This window comes from Lathamus discolor, chromosome 21 (assembly GCF_037157495.1).
Source record: "Lathamus discolor isolate bLatDis1 chromosome 21, bLatDis1.hap1, whole genome shotgun sequence".
Taxonomy (NCBI): domain Eukaryota; kingdom Metazoa; phylum Chordata; class Aves; order Psittaciformes; family Psittacidae; genus Lathamus; species Lathamus discolor.
In genome coordinates this window covers 492,591-514,678 of record NC_088904.1, presented here as the reverse complement: position 1 = coordinate 514,678, position 22,088 = coordinate 492,591, and the positions used below count along the sequence as shown (strand labels likewise).

Sequence of the window (22,088 nt, the reverse complement as noted above, 5' to 3'; positions counted from 1 at the left end):
AGGTGGGGCGGCTGCCGCGAAGGATTCTGGGAGTTGTAGTTCTCCGGCGGCCCGTCCCCCGGAAGAGGAGGAGGCCGCGGCGGTAGAGCGGCAGCAGCGGCAGCGCCGCCCTCCCCTGGCGCTGTCGCGATAGGGCCCCGCGCTCTCGCGCCGCTGCCGCTCGCTCGCACCGGGAGGCCTTAGGCCCGCCCCGCCCGCAGGCGGTGCCGGTTGGCGGCGCTCCGCCGGGCCGGCAGGGGGCGTGGCGGCGGAAAAGACAGCAGCGGGGCCGGGCTGGGCTCGGTTGCGCAGGGCTCCGTGGTGCCGCCACAGGCCTCCCCGGCGCGGGCGGCGGCAGCAGCAGCATGTCGGTGGCGGGGCTGAAGAAGCAGTTCTACAAAGCGAGCCAGGTGAGGGCCGGGGCAGCCTGGTACCCCCCCCCCATCCGCTTTATCCCCTCGCAGCGTCCCGGTGCCGTGCTTGTCCCCCTCCCGGTGCCCGATGCTCCAGCCCCCGCTCTTCCCGGTGCCGTCCCGGGGCTCGAAGGGAAGCGGGAGGGTCCCGGGGTTTCGGTGCCGGCGGTGCCGCAGGGCCATGGGGATGTCATGCGGAGGGGGGACCCCGGGTAGCGGGGTCCAGATCCCCCCGATGGTGGCAGGGCCGAGATTCCCTTTGGGATGTGGAAGGAGAGCGGGGTTCCGGGAGGGAAGCTCCGGAGGTGGCGGCCGGGCAGCGTCTGCGGCTCCGTTAACGTCGGTGGCCGCAGCCCGGCCTCGGGAAGCTGCCGCTTCCTGGAGAGCAGCGCCGGGGATGGGAGCCCCGACGGGAAGCGCCCTCGGGAAAGCGAGCGGGGATCGATCGGGAAGCGGGGACTTGGTGCCGTCCCGACGGGAGGATGGGGAAACGCGGCGGCTCGGGACGTGGGAGTCTGCTTCGAACGTGGGCCATGAAGCTCCCTTCCCGCAGTGAGCACCGGGGTTACCGGTTGGAGCTTCCTTTCCCCGTGTTTCGGGAACCATTCCGGAGCCCCCTGTTCTAAAGCCAGGGCAAAACTCGGTTTGTTCCAGCTCCATTCCCTCCAGGCTCAGCCCCGCTGCGTGCGTCGCCTCCTTCTCTTGGCCCTGCTTGGGAACACGCGTTTTGCTTCCCCACCGAAGCAACAGAACGCATTCCTGAAGTCATTCCCCCACCCCCTTCCCTCGGATCCTGCGCTCTAAGTGGGCTTTCCTACCGCTTCCATAGGGAAAAGCTGCGCTGGAAGCTGGCTATGGGAGGATGTTGCTGGCCTGGATGCGCTGTGTTGCTGGAGCAGGGGCAATTAGAGGTGAAAGCTCATGGATGAGTCAGGAGCAGCGCGGTTCCAAGGGCTAAAAGCATCCCAGCACCCTATGGAGCCTCTCCTGGGAGGGTTTGTCACAAAGGCTGACAAAGAGGTGGGCTTGGGTCAGTGGTTTCCTTTGTTACAGGTGTCCTTTTTGGTGTTAAAAGGAACAGTTTTGGGTTACTGTGGGGGAAATGGAACCCAGTCCAAGGAGCAGTCACTTGCCCAAGTGGCCCCCTCGCCTCCACTGGGCACTCAGAGCGTGTTTGTTGCACTGAAGTGGCGGAGAAGGTGTCTTTGCTGTTGCATTGGGACTGCATCAGGAGTTCTTTCATGGCTCTTGTTGCCACGGGGCTTTGGGAGCTGATTGAACCCAGAGGAGCCGGGTTTGCGCTGCGGTTTTCCACCAGTACCCAGGAAGCGCTGGGCTCTGCAGGGCTGGGAGGGACAGAGCCCTCTTTTGGAGGTGCTGCCACCCCCTTTCAGTGATGGGCACATGGGTATCGACTCCTTAGAGATGCTTTAACGTGAAGCTGGGAGTCACTGGTTCCACTTGGCCCGGTTTTCTCCTCTCTTTTCCCTTCCCTTTCCACCCTCCTTCCCTTTTCCCTCCACCGGTCCCACTCCTCAGCCTCCCCTTGGCTCAGGGAGTCGAGGCTTAGTTAAGTTTTGGCTCTTTTAATGCTCTCAGACGCTGCCAAGACCAAACATGTGGAAGATCTTTCCTAAAACGTTGTGTTTGCTTCCATGGCTGTTGTTAATTGAAGGCAAAGAGAGCCAGGAGCGAGGTCTGCGTGGAGCAGGGTCCTGCTGGAGCAGCAGGTTTGGGATCCCCCCATCTCCCTACGTGACAAAGGGACCGCTCCAGTCTCCCTGGGAGAAGAAGGAGCAGGATTTGGCTCTGCGCTGCCTGGGAGGGGCACCCACACAGCAGAGTCCCGCTGGCAAATGGAGCAGTGGCTGTGTGTGTCCCAACAGGTTCTGCTGGTTCACAGCGAACTGTGCTGCTGTGGAAAACAAGCTCACCCAAGGAAGGAGGAGGAACGGGAGCAGAAACAGCTCCAGTGGCCTGAGCAGGGAGGGAGATCCCTGTCTGCAGGTATTGGAGTGCCTGGTCCCAGGCTCCATCCAGCCTTGAGCCGGCAGCAGCCACTCAGGTGCACAGGGCTTTGGGGTAGGAATGGCTCTGGGGAGACCCCCCTGCAGCCCTGATCCAGCGCTGGGGCAGCAGCACCAGAGGGACGTGGAGCTGTCAAAGTGAGTCCAGAGGAGGCCATGGAGCTGCTGTGGGGGCTGGAGCAGCTCTGCTCTGGAGCCAGGCTGAGAGAGCTGGGCTGGGGCAGCCTGGACAAGAGAAGGCTCCTGAAGGGGAGACCTGAGAGCAGCTCCAGTGCCTGAAGGGGCTGCAGGGAACCTGGAGAGGGGCTTGGGACAAGGGCCTGTAGGGCCAGGCCAAGGGGAATGGCTTGAACCTGCCCGAGGGGAGACTGAGATGAGCTCTTAGGCAGAAGCTCTTCCCTGTGAGGGTGCTGAGGCGCTGGCACAGGGTGCCCAGAGGAGCTGTGGCTGCCCCATCCCTGGCAGTGCTCAAGGCCAGGTTGGACACAGGGGCTTGGAGCACCCTGCCCCAGTGGAAGGGGTCCCTGCCCGTGGCAGGGGTTGGGGCTGGATGAACTTTAAGTTCTCTTCAACCCAAACCAGGCTGGGTCCTATGAAACCTCCCCATTAAGCTCTGGATGTGGTGCCTGAGCTGCTGTGGCTGAGCCTGATCTGAGCTGAGTCTCAGTGGGTTTGTACCAGCCCTTCGTGCTTATCACCTCTGGCTTGAAGGGACAAGCCTTAGGGTGGAGGCCGTGCTCTGGTGATATGGGGGTGGTGAACTTGTCCCCTCCCTCTGTGCCAGCAGGACTGGGGTCGGGCACCTCTTGACAGCGCCAGGGCAGGAGAAGCAGCAGAGCCTGTTTGGTCTGACACAAGCAGTGCTGTGTGGTGCCCTTATCCATAGCCTCCAGCGGTGTGGAATCGCCATGATCCCAGTGTGGCTGCTTTGGGTGCTGCCCCACGGATGTGGGGAGCCGGGACCGCCCCTGTCTGCTCTGAGCAGCTGGAGCCCAGCAGGAATGAGCTTGCTGGGCAGTGTCACCTGGGGGGTGCCAGGGCCCGGCCGGGGACACAGGGCGTGTTTTGGTGTGCTCAGTGAGGGAAGGCAGCATTGCTGCTTTCCACCAGGCTGGTGCTGAGCCCTGGGTGCTGCTGCCCCCCCAGGCAGGATTAACATGCTCCCAAAGCCTGCGAGATCCAAGCTGAACCCTGTGCTAGGCCTGCCTGGGCTTAGGGACTGGGAGGGTGAGTGGTGGCTCCTGGCCCGAGACACAGACCAGCCTCCGTGGTCCAGAAGCCGTTTGCAAGGGGAGGAGAGGTGAGTGCTGGTGGAAACTCCAAACCCTTGACACACACACGCTTGCTCCTGGCTTTGGTGGCTGCTCTCGAGGCTTCTGGAGATGCTTTCGGCCATCAATAACCGCCATTGATAACCCTTTGCTTTCTGCCTGTCCCAAGAGCCCGGGACGTGCCCTGCAGCCTCTGAGAGCCCCTTCAGGACCATGCAATTCCCAAGCTCCTGTGCTTTCCAGGCAGTTGCTAATGCATCCTAAGAGCTCCCTGCCAGCAGCCTGGCTCCCAGCCGCTGCCATGCCCTGGCATCTGCTCCCAGGCTGAGGCAGCGGGATCTGCTCCCAGCTGTGCTGCACAGGGCGACAGGGATGCAGGCAGCAGCGTGCCCTTTGTCCTCTGGTATTTCGGCCTTTGTGGTCCTTTGCTCCTTATTTCCTTTATTTCTCTCCACTGAGGTTTTTATCTTCCCTTTCCCAGCTGATGCCTTTTGACAGCTCCTGTTTTCCCTTTTCCTGAGGCTCACTCAGTCCTCCTCGCATCGGGCTCTCTGGGGCTTTCTCTTGTAGGCATGAGCCTTTCCTCTCCCTGCCTTTGCTTTGCACTGGGTTTGTGGACATGTCAAGGACGTACCGTGCAGCACAGGATCTCCCACTGGACAAGAAATGGGAAGTGCAGCGTGTGGGATGACCTTCCCCATGGAAATCCAAACCCGCGAGGCCAGAGCTTGCCTGTCGGTGCCTTGTCTTGGTGCAGATGGTTTCCATTGTGCCCTCCAGCTCCAGCTTCACGCACAAGGGGGGCAGGGACATCCCTCTCTGCGGTGGCATCACAACTTGAGGCTGATCTTGTCTTGAATCCTCCAGGATTCAAGGTGGGAGTGGACCTGACCTGCTCCATGTGCTTTCCCAGAGCCAAGGAGGGAGGTGTGTGAAGCCCTGGGGGAGCCCTTGCTGGTGCCCTGGGGCTGAGCCATCATCCAGCAGCCAAAGGAGGAACCGGGCACCCGAGGGTGGGGTTTAGGTGCTATTTTGGGCTCTCTTGTTCTTTTTGAGCCGGTCTGGTGCATTCTGCGTGCCCGTGCGGTGCCACCAGTAACTGAGGCAGGGGCTGAGGAGCGGGAGGAGGTTGTGGGAGAGGGTGCCATGGGTTAGTGGTGGCCTTGGCAGTGCTGGGGAAGGGCTGGACTCGATGTGCTTAAAGGTCTTTTCCAGCCTGCTTGATCCTGTGGTTCCGTGAGCCTGTGTCAGCAAAGCCCTTGGTGGAGGGGCCTGGCCTGGAGCACGTCCCCGCTCCGGCCCAGGCGGTGACTGAGGACCCGGGTGCTGCCTCGGGGGTGAATGGTTCAGGCACTGCTGGAGCAGCTCTCAGCACGGTTCAGCCTGGCTGGAGCTGCAGGCAGGGGATGGCTCCTGGTTCTGCATCAGTTCCTTTAACTCGGCTTTTTTCCACCTTCTCAGATTGTTTCCCCAGCCGCTGGGCTCAAAGAGCAACAAGAACTCAGATTCTTGGAAGGCAAAGGCAGAAAACAGAGGTGGAAAACTCCAGCTCTCCATATGCTGCTCTGCTTGCTCCCTTTCTCCTTTCTGACGTCCAACAGGGAGAGTTACCTCGCTGGCAGGATCTGGGATGCAGGAAGGATGCTTGACTCCGGGCTGGAGGGGCCTGTGCAGTGCTGCTCCTGCCTGTCCCTCTGCCTTGGGGCTTGCTGTCCAACATGATCTGTTGATCCCTCTTTGCACAGGTTCTGGGTGAAGCCAAGGGGATGGTTTCTGGATGGGATGGAAGGAACTCCTTGCTCCCCCTGCTCCCTGCCAACGCTTTTCTCCTGGGAAAGAGCAAACCAGGGATGAGATCAGGCTGGCCTGTAAAGCTGATTCCTTTCTTTAGCACATTTTCCCCTCCTTCCTTCCCTTCCCCATCCCTACATATGCCAGTGCCTTTGCCAGGACTTGGAGCCTCATCCAAGCCCTAGGTGGTAAAATGGGAATGCCTGTGCTGGGAGCAGGGCAGCTCCTCCTGAGAGACTGCAGAATTCCATTGGGAAAAAGCCAAACTGCAGCTGCCTCAGTGCCCCTTGGGGAGGGGATTTGTGTGCAGTGGGGTGTGAGGGGTTACTGCTTGCAGAGAGCTCTCTTGGTCCTTCCCATCTCTTTAATCGTGATGGTTTAATCTCTTGAATGATTAAGCCATCAGCCTGGGCTGGGAAGTCAGTGCCCAGAGCTGCTGCAGGCTGGACTTCTCCCTCATATCTAACCTGAACCTCCCCTGTTTCAGTCTGACCCCATCACCCCTTGTCCTGTGGCTCCAGTCCCTGATGAAGAGTCCCTCTGCAGCATCCTTGTAGCCCCCTTCAGACCCTGGAAGCTGCTCTGGGGTCTCCACGCAGCTTCTCCTCTCCAGGCTCAACAGCCCCAATGTTCTCAGCCTGGCTCCATACAGGAGCTGCTCCAGCCCCTGCTCATCCTCGTGGCTTCCTCTGGCCTTGCTCCAGCAGCTCCATGTCCTGATGCTGGGGACACGAGCGCTGCACACAGGGCTGCAGGGGGGTCTCACCAGAGCAGAGCAGCTGGCGTGGAAGGGAGGGATCCGCACTGGTGGGGCTGGGAAAGCCCCAGAGCATCCCAAGCTTCTCCCCTCGCCGGCTGCAGTGTGCTGTGACCCAGGGCAGGATCTGCCTCCTCATGGCCTCTCCCCGTTGGTCTAAAAGCCGTAATTAATATCTTATTTTTAACCCAGTTTCCTCTTCCTCTTCCCCTCACCCCCACGGCTGCAGCAACGAGCCCAGGGCCTGCAGGTTCCTGTTGACAGGAAAGGGCCGTGGTTGGACCGAGCTGCAGGGATAAACAGGGATCCAGCAGCCACGTGGATGTAGGTTTGCTGCTAGTGCCAGGGGTGCTGGGGAGCTCTTCCATGGAGCGTCCCCATCTCCCTGGGGGACACACAGGGTCCCCCCACAGTGCTGGACCTGCCTCTTGCAGCAGATGGAGAGTCCATCAGCAGATGCTCTTGCCTCCACAAGAAGCCTCCTAGCCCATGGCACGTGCCATGCGCTTTGTTGGCCATGCCTTATTGATGGAATTAGTCTTTTTGGCCTTTTAAAGCCACTGGGAGCTTTAGGCTCTTCCTGTCTCCTCCTACCTGGCTATTAATAAAGTTAACGATACTGTGACTGATGAGATTGCTTTTCTGCTCAGCCGAAAGAGGTGAGTTAAAGGCGTCTCCATAATGAAAGCCTGTCTTTCAGGCAGCAGATAAAATTTGCATGATTCAAGCTTTAGAGGCCTTTTTCTAATGAGGAAAATGCTTCCTAATTCCCTCTAGTGCTTGAAAACCAGGCTCTATCTTCACACTGGCCCAGACTTGATTCATCAGTGAGCATTTATTAACCACTTTGTGACCAAATCTGTTCTGGCTTTAGGGAAGCAGTGACATTTGAACCTAACCTTGTTAATTCATAAGGAGACAGGCAGGAGGATGGTGAACAGTGGCCTACATCTGCAGCAGATCCCGTGTCAGAGGTGCTGTTCCTGCTCCGTGCTGGAGCATTTCGAACACATCTTGTTTGCTGCTGACGTGTGTCTGTGCAGATGCTGCTGCGTGGCCTTAAGGGGCACTGGGCAGGCACAGAGCTGGAGCGCCAGATGTTGCTGCAGCTATTTCCAGAGGAAAGCTCCTCCTGGTTGTGTTGGGTGGGGATAACGTGATCCAAACAAATTCCTGCTCCACTTACTGCTCCGGCTGCAGGGTAGAGACAAGAGCGATGCGTGGACAGCATCGCCTGCAGGGGAAAAGCAGCCTGCAAAGTGCTGGGAAGGATTCTTTCCCGTTTAAACCATTCAGAAATGGGTATTAACAAGTGTGAATGAGGTGCAGGGAGAGAAAAATGGGCTCAGCGGCATCTTGCATGGGCTGGAAGTGTGACTGTACCTGGATGTGGGGAAGGCCCCTGGACTGATGGAGGAGCAGGGAGCTGATCCGGTGCAAGGGCTGCTCCCAGCACTTAGGGACGTTTGTGTGCTGATTCCCACTCTCCTTTTCCTTAGGATGCTGTGTTCTTCTCCGATAGGCACGAAGCTTTTCCTAGTATTCAGATTAACAAGGAAAACGTGTTTATAGTGTTCCCAATGATTCTTTTCCCTCTTTGATGTTTGTGTACACTGAGATAGCGCTGCCTTTGCTTGGCCAACACTGTCTGTGTTAAACGTGCTCTGCATGGGGCTCTCTGCCTGCTCCAAGCCAAGAGGAGGGGTTTGCCTTCCCTTTGATGGAGTTGGGCTCCTGCCTGAGCTCAGCAGCTGTTTTGATGTCCCTCCTGTGTGTTAACTCAGCTTGACTCTTTCCTAAACCCATTAATGCTCTCTGCCACCCAAACCCCACCGCAGCCGTGGCTGAACTGCTGAGCTGACAGCTCTGTGTCCCATCAGCCTGGCTTGGCCTCGTCGTGCTGCACAGCCAGAGGTTCTTCCGCCTCCTTCCCACTTCCTTCATAGGAGAGGTTGAAGGAGGTGGTTCCGCCCCTCTGCTCTTGTGAGACCCCACCTGCAGCATTGGGTGCAGTTCTGGTGTCCCCAGCTTGGCTGCCCCATCCCTGGCAGTGCTCAAGGCCAGGCTGGGCACAGGGGCTTGGAGCAAGCTGCTCCAGTGGAAGGGGTCCCTGCCCGGGGCAGGGGTTGGAGCTGGAGGAGCTTTAAGGTCCCTTCCAACCCAAACCATTCCCTGTTCTATGACCTAATGAGCAGCTCCACGTCTCCAGCCCGAGGAGCTGCTTGTCTGTTCCCCTGGGTCTGCAGAGGTCGGGTGGAGTTGCTCGGGAATGCTGGCTCAGCAGCTCTGCACCAGCCAGGCCGTGATTCACTGGGGCTCTTCCGAGATAGGACGTAGGGAGGGTGGGCAGGAAATCTGGATGCAAGGCAGATATTCCACGTTTCCCCTCGGTTTCATGGACTTCCTCTGCATTGCTGCATCGCTGCGAGTGGGTGAGCAGAAGGCGCTGCTGGGGGAGAGGAGCTGCTGCTTTTCCTTAACGTGGTTTTGTTTTCCCTCTTATTTGACCCAATTCCTTTTATTTGTTTTTTTTACAGCTCAGTAGAAATTGTGTCTCATTTGGAGCAGAGCGAGGAGGAGCTGAGAATAGGAGAACATAGGATGCAAATGGCTGTTGCTGCCTGTTGGGAGGTGCCCCCTTCCCTGTAGCAAGAACATTTCCAGTGTCTCCCTGCCATGAAAGCTGACTGTTCACAGGATCCCAGCCTGGTTTGGGTTGGAAGGGACCTTAAAGCTCATCCAGCTCCAACCCCTGCCATGGGCAGGGACCCCTTCCACTGGAGCAGGGTGCTCCAAAACCTGGCCTTGAGCACTGCCAGGGATGGGGCAGCCACAGCTTCTCTGGGCACCCTGTGCCAGCGCCTCAGCACCCTCACAGGGAAGAGCTTCTGCCTTATCTCCAACCTGAACTTCCCCTGTTTTAGTCTGACCCCATCACCCCTTGTCCCATCATTGCAGTCCCTTATGCAGAGCCCCTCTCCAGCATCCTTGTAGCCCCCTTCAGACACTGGAAGCTGCTCTGGGGTCTCCACGCAACTTCTCCTCTCCAGGCTGAACAGCCCCAGTGTCCTCAGCCTGTTTTCATGCAGGAGGTGAGCACAAAGCCTCCTGAACAGGGATCACAACCAGGAGTTTTGGTTCTGTCCCACTAGAGCCAGGGACAGGAGGAGCACACGGGGAGCGGCCGCTCTGCAGTGCAGATGTGTGCCCTTCGCTGGCCCCAGCTCTGCCACTCTCACCTGCTGCCTGCTGCTTCAGTTACTGCTTTAATTCATGCTGTCCTCATTCCTCTGAGCCCATCTGCTGGAGGGAGACGGGTCATTTGATAGCCCTGGAGACGGTGGTTTGACAAGTGGCTCCCTAGCATGCAGCAGCTCTTTCTGTGCGGGTTCTATATGATACCATTCCGGCCTGGGGTCACTGTGAAGGCTTCCTGCCTGGTCGGGAGGGAGGGGAAGGAGCTCCTCAGCGTTCTGTCGTGGTCGAAGAGCTCGTCTCAATCTCCCCTCTGGCAGCTCAGGGGAAAGAAGAAAAGTAATACAAGGAAATAAGGGACAGAAAGTTGAGGAGAAGGTGGAAGGTTGGATCCCAGGGTGAAAACTGGGCGATTTAGCAGGGAGATGAGGCAGCTCAGGTGCCTGCTGGAGCTGTCAGGTGCCCAGAGCAGGTTGGGTCAGTGATGGGGCTGACGTTCCTCTGCCTCCAGTCAGCCCCACAGGCCAGTGGGGCTGTGAGAAGCTGGGTCCCATCCTCCTGCTGGTTTGAGCTCTGCCGCTCAGTGAGCAAATCGCTCCTGGCCTCTTTCCTCTTCCAGCGCTTGTTGTCTTCTCTCCTTAGGGTGGCAGCTTTGGGGGCAGAAAGCCCATTCCATGCACCAGGGCTGAGCCTGACCCTGGAGCTGCCGGGTGCCCCCAGTGCCTGTTTGCAGCACAGGGATGTGCTGGGAATGTGCCTTCCTCTTCATCCCAAGGCTGGTGGGAATCATCCATCCCTCTTCTGCAACGTACACACTCGGATTTGGTTCCTTCTCCTTCAAGTAGGTCAGAAGATGCTCACAATAGCATGTGGCTGTGCTGAGCTCTCCAACAGGGATGTCTGCTGCCTCCCTGCTCCCTCCTCCTTGCACAATGATGTCTCCCATTTGTCATTGGAAAAGGGAAAAAGAAGCCTCTGAGGAGGCCACGTGCTCTGGATCCCCGCCGGTGTCTGCAGCGCTTCCAGCCTTGCCAGCTTTCCAAGCGTTACGCCAGGAAGGTGACAATTAACTTGTAATGAGACGCTTTGGTACGGGCAGGGAGCACCTCAGAGCTCAGGCATGGAGACACCTCCCAGCACAAGCTGGTTCTGCAGGGAGCCTCTGTGCTGGGGACCTGTGGCGTGCTTGGGGTGTTCTCCATCGCTGGTGAGCTCCTGCCTCTGCCAGCCATGGAATCATGGAATCCCAGCCTGGTTTGGGTTGGAAGGGCCCTTAAAGCTCTGCCATTTTCACTTGGTGGCTTCATCATCACAGTGCAAGAGGCAGCTCCACGGAGCCAACGTGACAGTTGGCTCTGTTGCTTCATGTGTATTTCAGCTTCAATAGATGGGTGGTAAATGGGTTTCATTACGCGGTGCAGAGCCCAAAACCACCTCCCAGCGCGCTCCATTGTGGCTGCCCCATCCCTGGCAGTGCTCAAGGCCGGGTTGGACACAGGGGCTTGGAGCAAGCTGCTCCAGTGGAAGGGGTCCCTGCCCGTGGCAGGGGTTGGAGCTGGAGGAACTTTATGGTCCCTTCAACCCAAACCATTCCTTGATTCTATGAAACTGGGCACGAGTGATCCCAGTGAGCCCTGGCTTTCCTCAGCTGCTTCTTGTACATGTCTCTACTGGACTCTTGTGTTCCCCTCTTCGTCTGCGGGTTAAATGAGTTCCAGCATCTTCTTTCATTACTTTGTGGGCTGGTTTTTTCCACTGGCCTTGCTCTTTCCTGCTGCAGGAGCCGGGCAGAGCTCTTGGTGGTTTTGCTCATCCATAGGGATTTGTTTTGCCAAGGGAGCTTTCCCTGGAGAGGCCGAGGGTGGTGGGGGGGAAGAGGAGGGATAAAGTTTGCCTTGTCCTCTTGTGAATGCAGGGCTGTGGCATGTTTGAGGTGTTCTAAATAGAGCTGACTCTTTGCTATGGGAAAAGAGAGCAAGTTGTGAAGAACCTCACTGGGTTTTGTGTGTGTCTTGGGGTGGAGGCTGCAGGACTTCGGGATAATTCCCCATTTGGAAGGATTTAAAGGCTGAAGAGCAGAATGTAAAAGGCAGGGGTGTAAAGTCCTATGGGCAAGCTGCTGTTTAGCACCAAAGGATGTGTTTGGGCAGACTGGTACCCGGCAGGTTCCTGTGCGGATCCCCAGTGTGGTCTAGCAAGGGAAGGACCCTCGGATTTCCCATTTGCTGCAAGTTATCCCGGAGCTGCGGGGATGAGGCGAAGGAACGGCGGGGTTTGAGGAGGGCTGTGTGGATCTGGAAGCGGCTCCGCAGCCCCCCCGTGGTCCTCTCCCACTCCCGGCTGGAAAAGAGAAGCCCTCTTCATGGTGCCTTTCTTCCTGCTCTGTGTACACATACCAGTGCTGCCTCTCCCCACAGCCGCCCTCCTGCTGCACTGCCTGCTTCAAACAATAGGCCTTTCATTCCCAAAGGGCTTCCAGCACACAGAGCCCTCCGGTGGGCTCCGGGCAGGCAGGGGAAGTCGGGGTTGTTGGGAAGGAGCAATCGGAAGGAAGCGGGAAGCCCCCGTGAGTCCATGGGAAATGAAGCAGCAGAAAGTGCAAAGTTTGGTTTGGGAGCAGCCCTTTGGTGTGTGTGGATCTCATCCCTTGTGATTAGCTCTCTTGTGGCTGGAGCAGGCTGGATGGGGTGCACTGGGTGATGATCCGTGATGGGAGCTGCCGCATCCTGGCACAGCACCAGAGCCCATGGACTCAGTGCACCTCCCCACTCCCTGATCTCAGCTCGGAGCTATCTAGGGCACATGGGAACTGCCAGCATCCTTTTCATTAACCGGGGATGGGAAGTGAGGGATTGGTTCCTGCCTCCTCCGCTGGCGCTCACGTGTGCCTGAGCCCTGTTCCTGCCCCTGCTGTGCCCTGTTGGGGTGCCAGGTAACAGCCACCCGTTGCGGAGCAGTTCCGAGCCTCGCTGGGCCGTGACGCCCAACGCTATCACCTTGGGCTAATATTTGCTCTCAGAGGCTGCTCTCAAAGCCTCGCAGCCGAGGGCTTTGCTCTGCCACCGCCCTGCTTCAGGGGGTTCAACCTTTCAGGGTGTCCCCTCCCAGCAGGGCAGCAGAGCCTTGTTCTCACCTTTCACACCGCTTCAGCACCAGAGAGGGATTGAGTCACTGACCTGGGCTAATGATTGATTTGCGGGTCTTGCCTTGCGCCATCCCTTCACATCTGGCTCGGTTACAGGAGGCTGTGTCCCCAGCTGGATAAAGATGGACAAATCCCACATCTTCTCGTGCTGCTCCCTGGAGGAGGCTGCGCACCACCAGCGTGTCACCGGCCGTCCCACCGCTCACCCGAGCCGGGCTGGACACCCCCAGCAACGTGTGGATGCTTCCTTCCGCCCCCCTCCTGCAAGCAAAAGGGCTTCCGAGCCTCCTGGTGAACTTAATGCTTCCCTGGGAAAGGCAGCCGCCTACTTGCCAGCCTTCCCAGGCTCCCCGCAGGCAGCGGGGCGCGATGTGGCCCTTGGAAGCTTGCCTTCCAGTCACGTTGGGAAGCTCTGGGTTCGACAGGGGCTTCTCCTGGCTCGTGCCTCCCCTTGCACTGGGGGGGAAGCTGCATTACTTTGCCTTCCTGCCTGCCTGAGTTGGGAATGTGGGGATAGGGATGGAGCTGCTGCGGATGGCACGGTCCCTCCTTCCCTCCTGTGATGAAACCTCCCACTTTAATTAGAGCCAGCAGGCAGAGAACCTCCATCTCATTATTCCTTCCCAGCAGGGCACCAGCAGCAGTCCTTGGGCCTCAAAAGGAGGATTAAATCAGGCTGAAAGTGGGGGGGTTGTTACCCCCTTCCCATCCCTCTGCTCCAGGGAGGAGGGTGTTTAAGCCTCCCAAATCACTGCGGTGTTTGGTGCCTCGAGGCCAGGTTGGACACAGGGGCTTGGAGCACCCTGCTCCAGTGGAAGGGGTCCCTGCCTGTGGCAGGGGTTGGAACTGGAGGAGCTTTAAGGTCCCTTCAACCCAAACCATTCCGTGATTCCCTAAAAGGTTTCCTCCCCCCACTTTCCTCAAAAGAAACCGGGAACCGCGATATCCCCGTGGGAGCAGGATTCCAGAGGAAAAAAAGCGGTGATAAAATCAAGTATTTGATGTTGAAGTAAACAGGCCTGCATTGTTCATCCCGACTGGAGGTTTGACTGCAAACACCAGAAATCCTGGCTCCGAGCGCTTGGGAGCCAGCACTTGCTTCCTGCACCTCTTCTCATCCTCTATGGGCAACTTGATGTCCAGTTGGACCAGTCTGGAGCAGGATGAGCTCTCCTTTTGGCTGGTGTGTGCTGCAGGCCCAGGCACTGCCTTGCCACAGCGGCACTGGGGCTGGGGAGGACACGTTGAGGTGGGTTTAATAAAGCCCTTGTCCTCTTTGAGCTTGGGCAGGTGAATGGTGAGGTTCAGGGAGCACTGGGCTTTGCATGGACCAAGTGGCATCTCCCCTTAACCCTGGTTTTAGAGCAGGCCTCAGAGACTCTTTGATCAGTGGATTCAAACCCATCTGCACATCTCCGTATCCTTCACGTCCAAAGAATTCCAACCCCCCCGGCCCAGATCCCGAGCTCCTCCTGCATTCCCCTTGGAGTGATGGTTCAGGGCTTTGAGAGGCCCCTGCTCTCGCCAGGCTCTGCTCCTGTGCTGGCTGCTCTGAGCACTGTGTTCATTCCCTGTTTACTTGCATCTTGCCATGTGTGAAACCAGAGCCTTGGCTCACAATGGAGTCGAGAGACAATTCTGCTGCTTGGGTTTTCCAGCCAGCACTGGAGCTGGAGCTGGGACTGAAGGAGCTGTTGCAGCTTCTGGTGGGTGAGGAATACCCTGACTCAGCCGTGCTTTGGGAGGGCAGGGGATGCTCGCAGTTGGAGTGGGGCAGGCTTAGCAAGGAGCCACATCTTTCTGATGTGTTTTGAGCTGTTCCTGCCACCGCCTTTCTCTTGCAGATGCTGTCTGGACCCTGTCTGTCCCGGAGACTTACCCCATGAGCTGCAAGGAGCTGTAAGCAGTTAGTACCATGCCTGATCCCTTCTCCCTTGTTCTTTCTCTGCAGCTGGTCAGTGAGAAGGTTGGAGGGGCTGAAGGGACCAAGCTCGACGATGACTTCAAGGAAATGGAAAAGGTGAGTAGGGAACAAGAGAGAGCTTCTGAAATCACCCAGATAACTCCTCTGTGACCCTGCCAAAGCCCCGAGCTGCTTTCACTGCTGCTGGGTCTCCTTGTCTTCCCTGCAGAAAGTGGACCTGACCAGCAAGGCAGTCACAGAAGTATTGACCAGAACAATAGAGTACCTCCAGCCAAACCCAGGTGAGTGCCTGCACCTCTCCTGTCCCCTTCCCTTTGCCACAGGATTCCACGGAAAGAGGCAGAGTGGGGAGAGAGACACCAGAGAGAACCTCTTCACCTTAGACCTGGAGAGGTGCTGGAGGGGACCTGCTTCCCCTGGGATATCTGGGAAAATTGGCATCTCCGGGCTGGGAAGGGCTGGCTTGCTCTGTAGGCATCACTGCTGGAGCCCGCTGCCCTGCGCGCTTCCAGCCAGCTCCTTCAGAGCACTCCAGGGACTATGGCAGGGCTGGGGAAACTCCTTTGGCCCTCGGTGCTGAGCTCTGGGGAGCTATTTTTGCTCTCTTGGAACAATCGCAAACAATGTCTCTGGGAGCTGCAGGCAATGGCGCTTCTTGGCTTTGGGTGTAGCTTGAAACCAAAAACTGCTGGCAGCAGCCAGCAGCTTCTGGCAAGCACAGGGGAGCTGCAAACACGGCCGTGGCTGTTTGTGCGCCAGCTTCCAGGGCCAAGCTGACCATGCTGAACACCATGTCCAAGATCCGCGGGCAGGTGAAGAACCCCGGCTACCCGCAGTCGGAGGGGCTGCTGGGGGAGAGCATGATCCGGTACGGCAAGGAGCTGGGCGAGGACTCCAACTTCGGTGAGTGGCCGATGCGCACAGGAGGGTGGGAGCCCCGCCAGGCCCCTTGCTCTGTGCCAGGCCCAGAGGTTTGCTCCAGAGAGACACTGGGGGCACTGGATGGGGGACAGAACGGCTCTGCGTGCAGCCCGCACCCACTGGGCTCTCTCTAACTGGCTGGCCCCTTCTCCCTTCCTCTTCCCTTCCTCTTTCCTCCCTTCCTCTCCCCGCTGGCAGGCGATGCGCTGCTGGATGCTGGTGAATCCATGAAGCGCTTGGCTGAGGTGAAGGACTCGCTGGATATTGAAGTCAAACAGAATTTCATTGATCCCCTCCAGAACCTGTGTGACAAAGACCTGAAGGAGATCCAGGTAACACTGCCACGGGTTGCTCTCCTCCTCATCTCTCTTCTTTCTGGCCTCTTCTGGCTGTTAGTGCATACAACACTGTCTCTGTCATGGTGAGAACCAAGGACTCGCACAAGCAGCAAGTTCCCTGCACTGTGTGTGCTTTCTCTCTCCACACTCACCAGTGTTCCCACCCTGCTCAGCGCTGCTGCTGCTCCTGAGCAGCTCCTAAGGCTGGATTTGGGTGGTTCTTCATTCACCATGTTTTACGGAGGGTACATCCCAATGTGTGTTCTGGCCTTGCTGAATTTGGTTCTTTGTGCTGGGAGCTTCCGGCCCTGTTGCATTTGTGCAGCTTGGCATTATCCTTCACAGTGTTCTTTACAGCTCTTGGCTCTATTCTGTCACTAGCCTGGATGCTGTAACATAGCTTCCAAGCTAGAACCAGGGAAGCCCTTCTAGGTCTCTTATGCAGCATCTCAAGAAGGTGTCTCACTGGGGAGATGTGGAGCTTGGTAGCTGCTGTGTGCTACCGCAGAGACAAGTCTGTGCAAAGCACAGCCAGGCTTTGCAATAGGATTCATCCCAACCTGCGCATCGCCAGGCAGCTCTCTCAAGTGAATTTTCACCTAGTGCTGCCCCAGATGAAAGGGCTGCCAGCTCCTGTTGCAGGACTTACCTGTACTCCAGTTCTGCAGGAGTGAAACAGCCCTGCCCTGAGTGCTCAGGGGATGCAGTGCCCAGAACCTGCCTCCCAGTTCCTCACCTCCAGACATCCCCACAGCTCTGGGGAAGTGCAAGTGGCACTCCAGCTCCTCGCCATGCAGAGGGGCTTGCGTGGGGAGCACACCCTGCACTGGTCTCCTCCAGCTCTCAGCTGGAAGGAGGTGAAATCATCTCCATTTGTTGAGGGCTGTTCCTTAGTGCAAAGCCCCTGCAGCCACAGCAGCAAATCCTCTGCCAGGCTGCGCGGGGACCACTCCTCCCTGCCTTGCAGCTCTCCCGGAGCCTCTCCAGCCTCTGAACAAAGGTGGGAGCCCCAGGAGCTGTGCTCTGAGGTCGGGTTTCTGGCAGGCATGAGCCTGGCCTGTAACTGGAGCTGCCTGCCCAGCAGCAGAGCTCGGCTGCTCCCAGCCCCTGCCTTTGCCTTCTTTGCCTTTACTGTTCATCACCACCTTCTCCCCAGCACCATCTCAAGAAGCTGGAAGGCAGACGCTTGGACTTTGACTACAAGAAGAAGCGACAGGGCAAAATCCCCAATGAGGAACTTCGGCAGGCCATGGAGAAGTTTGAGGAGTCCAAGGAAGTAGCAGAGACCAGCATGCACAACCTCCTAGAGACTGATGTGAGTGCACGGCGGGAGCTGCGTGTTCCTGTGTACGCGAGGGTGGGATCTGTCAAGGGACACACAGGTTAAAGGGACAGTCATTTCCACTCTCATTCGTGCAGGTGTGGGTTTGCTCTCTGAGAAGCCAGATCTGAGTGCCCAGCACATGGCTTCTCTGGCCTCTTACCCCTTTAGAAGCCACTCTTCCTGATCCAGCTCTTGGCCAGGGGAGAGGCTGTGGCTTGTGCCTTCTCAGAGTGCTGGTGGCAGTGGGGTTGGGCAGGTAAAGCAGGTTACTTGGGAAGGATTTGAGCCCAGAGAGTGGCAGGAGGTGGCCAGGCTGAGGCTTGGCTCTGCTGTGTGGAATCACAACCCTCTCCTCCTGTCCCCGGGGAGCTCAGCGAGGTCTCAGCCCCCATGTGCAGTGCAGGAGGCTCCTGTCACCCAGAGCCACTCACGCGCTGCTGTGGTTCCTCAGATCGAGCAGGTGAGCCAGCTCTCGGCCCTGGTGGATGCTCAGCTGGATTATCACCGCCAGGCAGTGCAGATCCTGGATGAGCTCGCCGAGAAGCTCAAGCGCAGGTGAGTGCTGGAGGCTCCAAAGCCCAGTCTCTGGATCCCTGACCCTCCCTCTGAATCACAGGGGTTGGAAGGGACCTTAAAGCTCCTCCAGCTCCAACCCCTGCCACGGGCAGGGACCCCTTCCACTGGAGCAGCTTGCTCCAAGCCCCTGTGTCCAACCTGGCCTTGAGCACTGCCAGGGATGGGGCAGCCACAGCTCCTCTGGGCACCTTGTGCCAGCGCCTCAGCACTCTCACAGGGAAGAGCTTCTGCCTAAGAGCTCATCTCAGTCTCCCCTCGGGCAGGTTCAAGCCATTCCCCTTGGCCTGTCCCTGCAGGCCCTTGCCCAAAGCCCCTCTCCAGGTTTTCCTGTAGCCCCTTTAGGCACTGGAGCTGCTCTAAGGGCTCTGTCCCCTGGTGTTAAAGCCACTTCTTGCAGCCACTAGAGCTTCAGTCCAGACCTCCTCCAGGCTGCACAACCTGCTTTCAATGCCCGGAACACTGTGACATCTGCAACAAACCCTTGGTGCTTGTGACATGGGCACTGGGCTGAGCCCTGCCTAAACCAGGGTGTGCTGCTCCCAAGGAGGCTGGAGTGGAACGTGGCAGGGGTGGAGAAGGGTGAATCCCCTTCGTGCCAGGGCTCGGCTCCTCACACTGTGGGTGTTGAGCCTTTTGGCCAATCCCAGCTGGAGTCAGAGGTTCCGTCATGCCATTGAGCAGATGGCTCAGATGTCACAAGCTGGACCTACCTGTCACCTCCTGTCACCTGGAACGGGCTCACCTACCGCCTTTGTGCCCTTAGTTTCGTTGTGATTAGGGAGGGTTCCTGGACATTGGCCATTGCCAGGTCCATGTCAAGAGCTCCCAGTTGCTCTGAAGACCAGAAGCTGGACGCAGCCTGGTGGGGATGATGTGGTGGCCGCAGGCTGGCGGAAGAGCACCAACACCATGTCCTTAAAGGCAGGCACCTGTGTGCCTGCCACCGGGCCCCTCCACTGCCAGCGGGCCCCACTCTCCCTTCTGTGTAACAGAAAGCAGGCCTTGCAGCAGTGGTGTTCTCGCTGCTCTGCCTCCCTGAGCAAGCATCTCCCTGCACCCTGCAGGGAAGGAGAGGTGGCTTCACTGAGGCTTCCCTGTGGAGCCCGGTGCAGGGGGGCCAGGGCAGCCTCTCCTCTCCTCGGGGTGCTTTGGTGCTGCAGAAGAAGCTGCAGAGTGGATCCTGTGTCTGGTTCGAATGAGGAGCTGGGAGGATCCTGCCGAGTGGGAGCTTTCCAAGTGCAGCACGAGTGGCCTCTGCTGGCCTGCATTGCCTCAGACAGCTCCAGAGCAAAGCCTGGCCCGTGTGGCCCTCTCTAAGGGCAAGGTCCAAGCCCTGGGCAGGAGCCGCCTCGATCACAAGAGGGTTGTGCCGGGTCTTGTCCACAAGCCCCTGTAGCCCCCAGGGAGAACAGAAACCACGCTGATCCCATCACGGTTCCGTATCTCAGGTTATCCCCATTTCTTCTTGCAGGATGAGGGAGGCCTCCTCGCGTCCCAAGCGGGAATACAAGCCCAAACCCAGGGAGACGTACGACTTCTCAGACACCGGCCAATCTAATGGGGGCTTCTCTTGCAATCCCACCCCCAAAGTCTCAGGTAAAGTTGTCCCACGTGTGTGCACACCCAAGTGCCTCTGGAGCAGCCTCCTGGGGATGGAGGGGAACCACTGTGCCTGGAGATGGGGTTTCTGGCTCTACCTGAAACCAGCAGTGCCTCTAGACTGGGGCTGTTTTCTCCTGGGGCCCAGCAGCCTCTGTTAGGTTGGCTTTGGGGATGTCCCAGTGGGCTCTCCAGCCTCGCCTGTGGTGCCCGGTCAAGTGGCAGCCAGGAAAACTGAAGCATCTCTTGCTCCCTCCCCGTCTTCCATCGCTGCATTCATCCCTCCCTGGTCCCAGCGAGACAGGCGGGTTCCTAACACAGCATGTGGGCCGCTGTTTGTCCTAACAGCTCCTCCCTCTGGGCCCTGCCTTTCCCTCTCTCCAGTTCACGTTGGTTTAAGCATGTCTCTTTTTGTTTGGAAGCAGCTTCCTCCTCTTTCCGATCCGACAATCCATCCCGGGCCTCTGTCAGGAGTATCCGTGAGTTTCCTCCCTGTGCACTGCATGTGTGTGACCATCTCTCCCCATCCCTCCTCCCTCCTCCTGCCATGCTGCTGCTGCTGCTACCTCCGTGCTGAGCCTGGCCAGCACAACAGCAACGCTGAGCCCCACATGAAACCAGCCACGTTAGACTGGGATTGAGCACCCCAGAGCTGGGGGCTCTGCTCACCTGGAGGAGTTAGAGCAGCTCTCATCACCCGGGCATGTCCTGCCTGAGCCCACAGCGAGCAGATCCTCTTCCGTGAGGACTCAGAGGGTTGCTCTGTTGTGGTAGCGAGCTCCCAGCCTGGATCTCTCCCACTCCTGCTCATGCTGCCCATCCGTACCCCACTGCGGAAGGCTGGAGGGAGCAGGCAGAGCCTCGGCGCACTGAGCACATCCTGTGCTCTGTGGTCCCAGCAAGGAGCCTCGGAGGGGTTGTGGGGTGATGTGGGGTCTGTGGGGCAGAGCTGTTGTGGGGAAAGCTTGGGGTGGAGCAGCACAGGGGCAGGAGGACTTGTGGGGCCTGGTGCAGGGAAGCGCTGTGGTGGTGGGACCAGCTTGGTGCTGTGTGAAGTTGTCTCAAAGCCACTTGTTTGGCTGCTGCTCGTGGGGTTTTGCGTTCTCTTCCAGTGCTGGGGCTGTTCAGCAGAGATGTGCTGGCTGCCTTGGGGCCGTTCCTCTCGCCCTGGTGCGTGCACTGAGCCCCAGGGCAATGTGGGGGGAGTGGGGGCCCTGCAGACCTGGGTGCTCTCTGTTAGCCCAGTCCCTTCACAGTAGGACCCCGACAGCCACAGAGCCCATCCCAGAAGGGTTGTGCAGGGCCGAGCAAGCAGCAGCTTTCCCTTTGCAGGGTGCTTAAATCGTGGGGCTGAGATGGGGAAAGCGCCTGGGGTTTGCTCCCCACTCCCGGGGGTCTCAGCACTGAGCTGCAGCTGAACCCTGTGCCCGGGGGGCAGTCACAGAGGGACCCCCAGGGTCCTGCTCCACCACGCACCGATGTCTGATAACCCCATCTTCAGCTGTTGGACTGCACACGGGGCTTGAACCGCCCCAAGGGGAGTCTGAGCTGAGCTCTTAGGCAGAAGCTCTTCCCTGGGAGGGTGCTGAGGCGCTGGCACAGGGTGCCCAGAGAAGCTGTGGCTGCCCCATCCCTGGCAGTGCTCAAGGCCAGGTTGGACACAGGGGCTTGGAGCAAGCTGCTCCAGTGGAAGGGGTCCCTGCCCGGGGCAGGGGCTGGGGCTGGAGGAGCTTTATGGTCCTTTCCAGCCCAAGCCATGCTGGGATCCCCCCAGCCCTGGAGCAGCCACGGGGGTTTCACCGCCTGGTTCCCAGTGGGGAGGCGGATTTGGGTGCTGGAGGCAGGGCTCAGCGCTGGGACAGGGTCAGGGAGGAGCTGGAGAGCGGCGAGCGAGGCGTTAGCCCCGGTTAACCTGGGCTTTGCCGCGGCGGGGGCAGCTCAGGGCAGGGCAGAGCCGGGTGCTGGAACCGGGGGTGCCGGAACCGGGGGTGCCGGAACCGGGGGTGCCGGAGCAGCCGCAATTCCCGGTGCCGGCGGAGGCCGTGCGGGGGCTCCGGCTCAGCGCAGCCCCCGTCCCTCCCGCAGCGCCCCTGGACCAGCCCTGCTGTAAGGCTCTGTACGACTTCGAGCCCGAGAACGACGGCGAGCTGGGCTTCAAGGAGGGAGACATCATCACCCTGACCAACCAGATCGACGAGAACTGGTACGAGGGCATGATCAGCGGCCAGTCCGGCTTCTTCCCCCTCAACTACGTGGAGGTGCTGGTGCCGCTACCTCAGTGAAAGGCGCCGTCGCTCCCGTCCCGCTCCACGGAGCCTCCATTCCACCTCCATCCCGGCTGCGGCGGCACCGCGGGGGGAGGCTGGCACCAGGGAACAAGGCACAAGGGTCAGACCCCCCCCCTTGCCCCCCCCCCAGGGATTTGGTGTTCTTCGCTCTTGGTTTATTGTCCTTCTGGTGCTTGACCGTCGGTACTTTGCGCCTCCTGCCACGTCCCCCCCCCGGCTCTAGGGTCGGCACAGGCCTCTCCCTGCCCTCTGTCTTTTCCCTTGGGTCGTGCATCCGGATGAGCCGGGTGGGAGAGCCGGGATGCGTCCACCTCGTTGAGCATCAGCGCCGAGGGACGCGTGGCCCGGTGCTGGGGAGCAAAGCACCCCCAGCCTCAGCAAGGGGCAAGGCCTTCACCCCCTCCCCACTGAACACTGCCCCGCTCCCCACGGATGCCCAGCACCCACGTAGGACCCCGGCTCTCCCTGCGGCTCAGGGGAGGGCTGCTGGGCCACAGCAACACTACGACCCCCATCGAACACTAAACCAGCCCCACGGGG

General features: G+C 59.0%; 1 protein-coding gene across 3 annotated transcripts; it reads left to right on the top strand.

Annotated features, from left to right (window-relative positions):
* Positions 1–68: 68 nt before the first annotated feature.
* Positions 69–21,711, top strand: SH3GL1 (SH3 domain containing GRB2 like 1, endophilin A2). Of its 3 annotated transcripts, none has more exons than XM_065699698.1 (10): positions 69–389; positions 14,530–14,598; positions 14,711–14,783; positions 15,262–15,405; positions 15,622–15,755; positions 16,918–17,076; positions 17,537–17,640; positions 19,133–19,257; positions 19,683–19,739; positions 21,346–21,711. In XM_065699698.1, the coding sequence occupies exons 1-10, from the start codon at positions 345–347 to the stop codon at positions 21,540–21,542; spliced, it is 1,107 nt and encodes a 368-aa protein (XP_065555770.1). In that variant the 5' UTR covers positions 69–344; the 3' UTR covers positions 21,543–21,711. The 3 variants fall into 3 exon arrangements, with proteins under 3 accessions (XP_065555770.1, XP_065555771.1, XP_065555772.1); XM_065699699.1 differs by having other exon boundaries at positions 70–389; positions 19,686–19,739; XM_065699700.1 differs by lacking the exon at positions 19,683–19,739 and having other exon boundaries at positions 71–389.
* The last annotated feature ends 377 nt before the right edge of the window (positions 21,712–22,088 follow it).

Excerpts from the sequence above, each read along its gene's own strand:
- SH3GL1 (XM_065699698.1), top strand. The coding sequence starts at position 345 with ATGTCGGTGGCGGGGCTGAAGAAGCAGTTCTACAAAGCGAGCCAG. Across the intron at positions 15,756-16,917 it reads AAGACCTGAAGGAGATCCAG|CACCATCTCAAGAAGCTGGA; the intron begins GTAACACTGCCA and ends CCTTCTCCCCAG. Across the intron at positions 17,641-19,132 it reads GCCGAGAAGCTCAAGCGCAG|GATGAGGGAGGCCTCCTCGC; the intron begins GTGAGTGCTGGA and ends TTCTTCTTGCAG.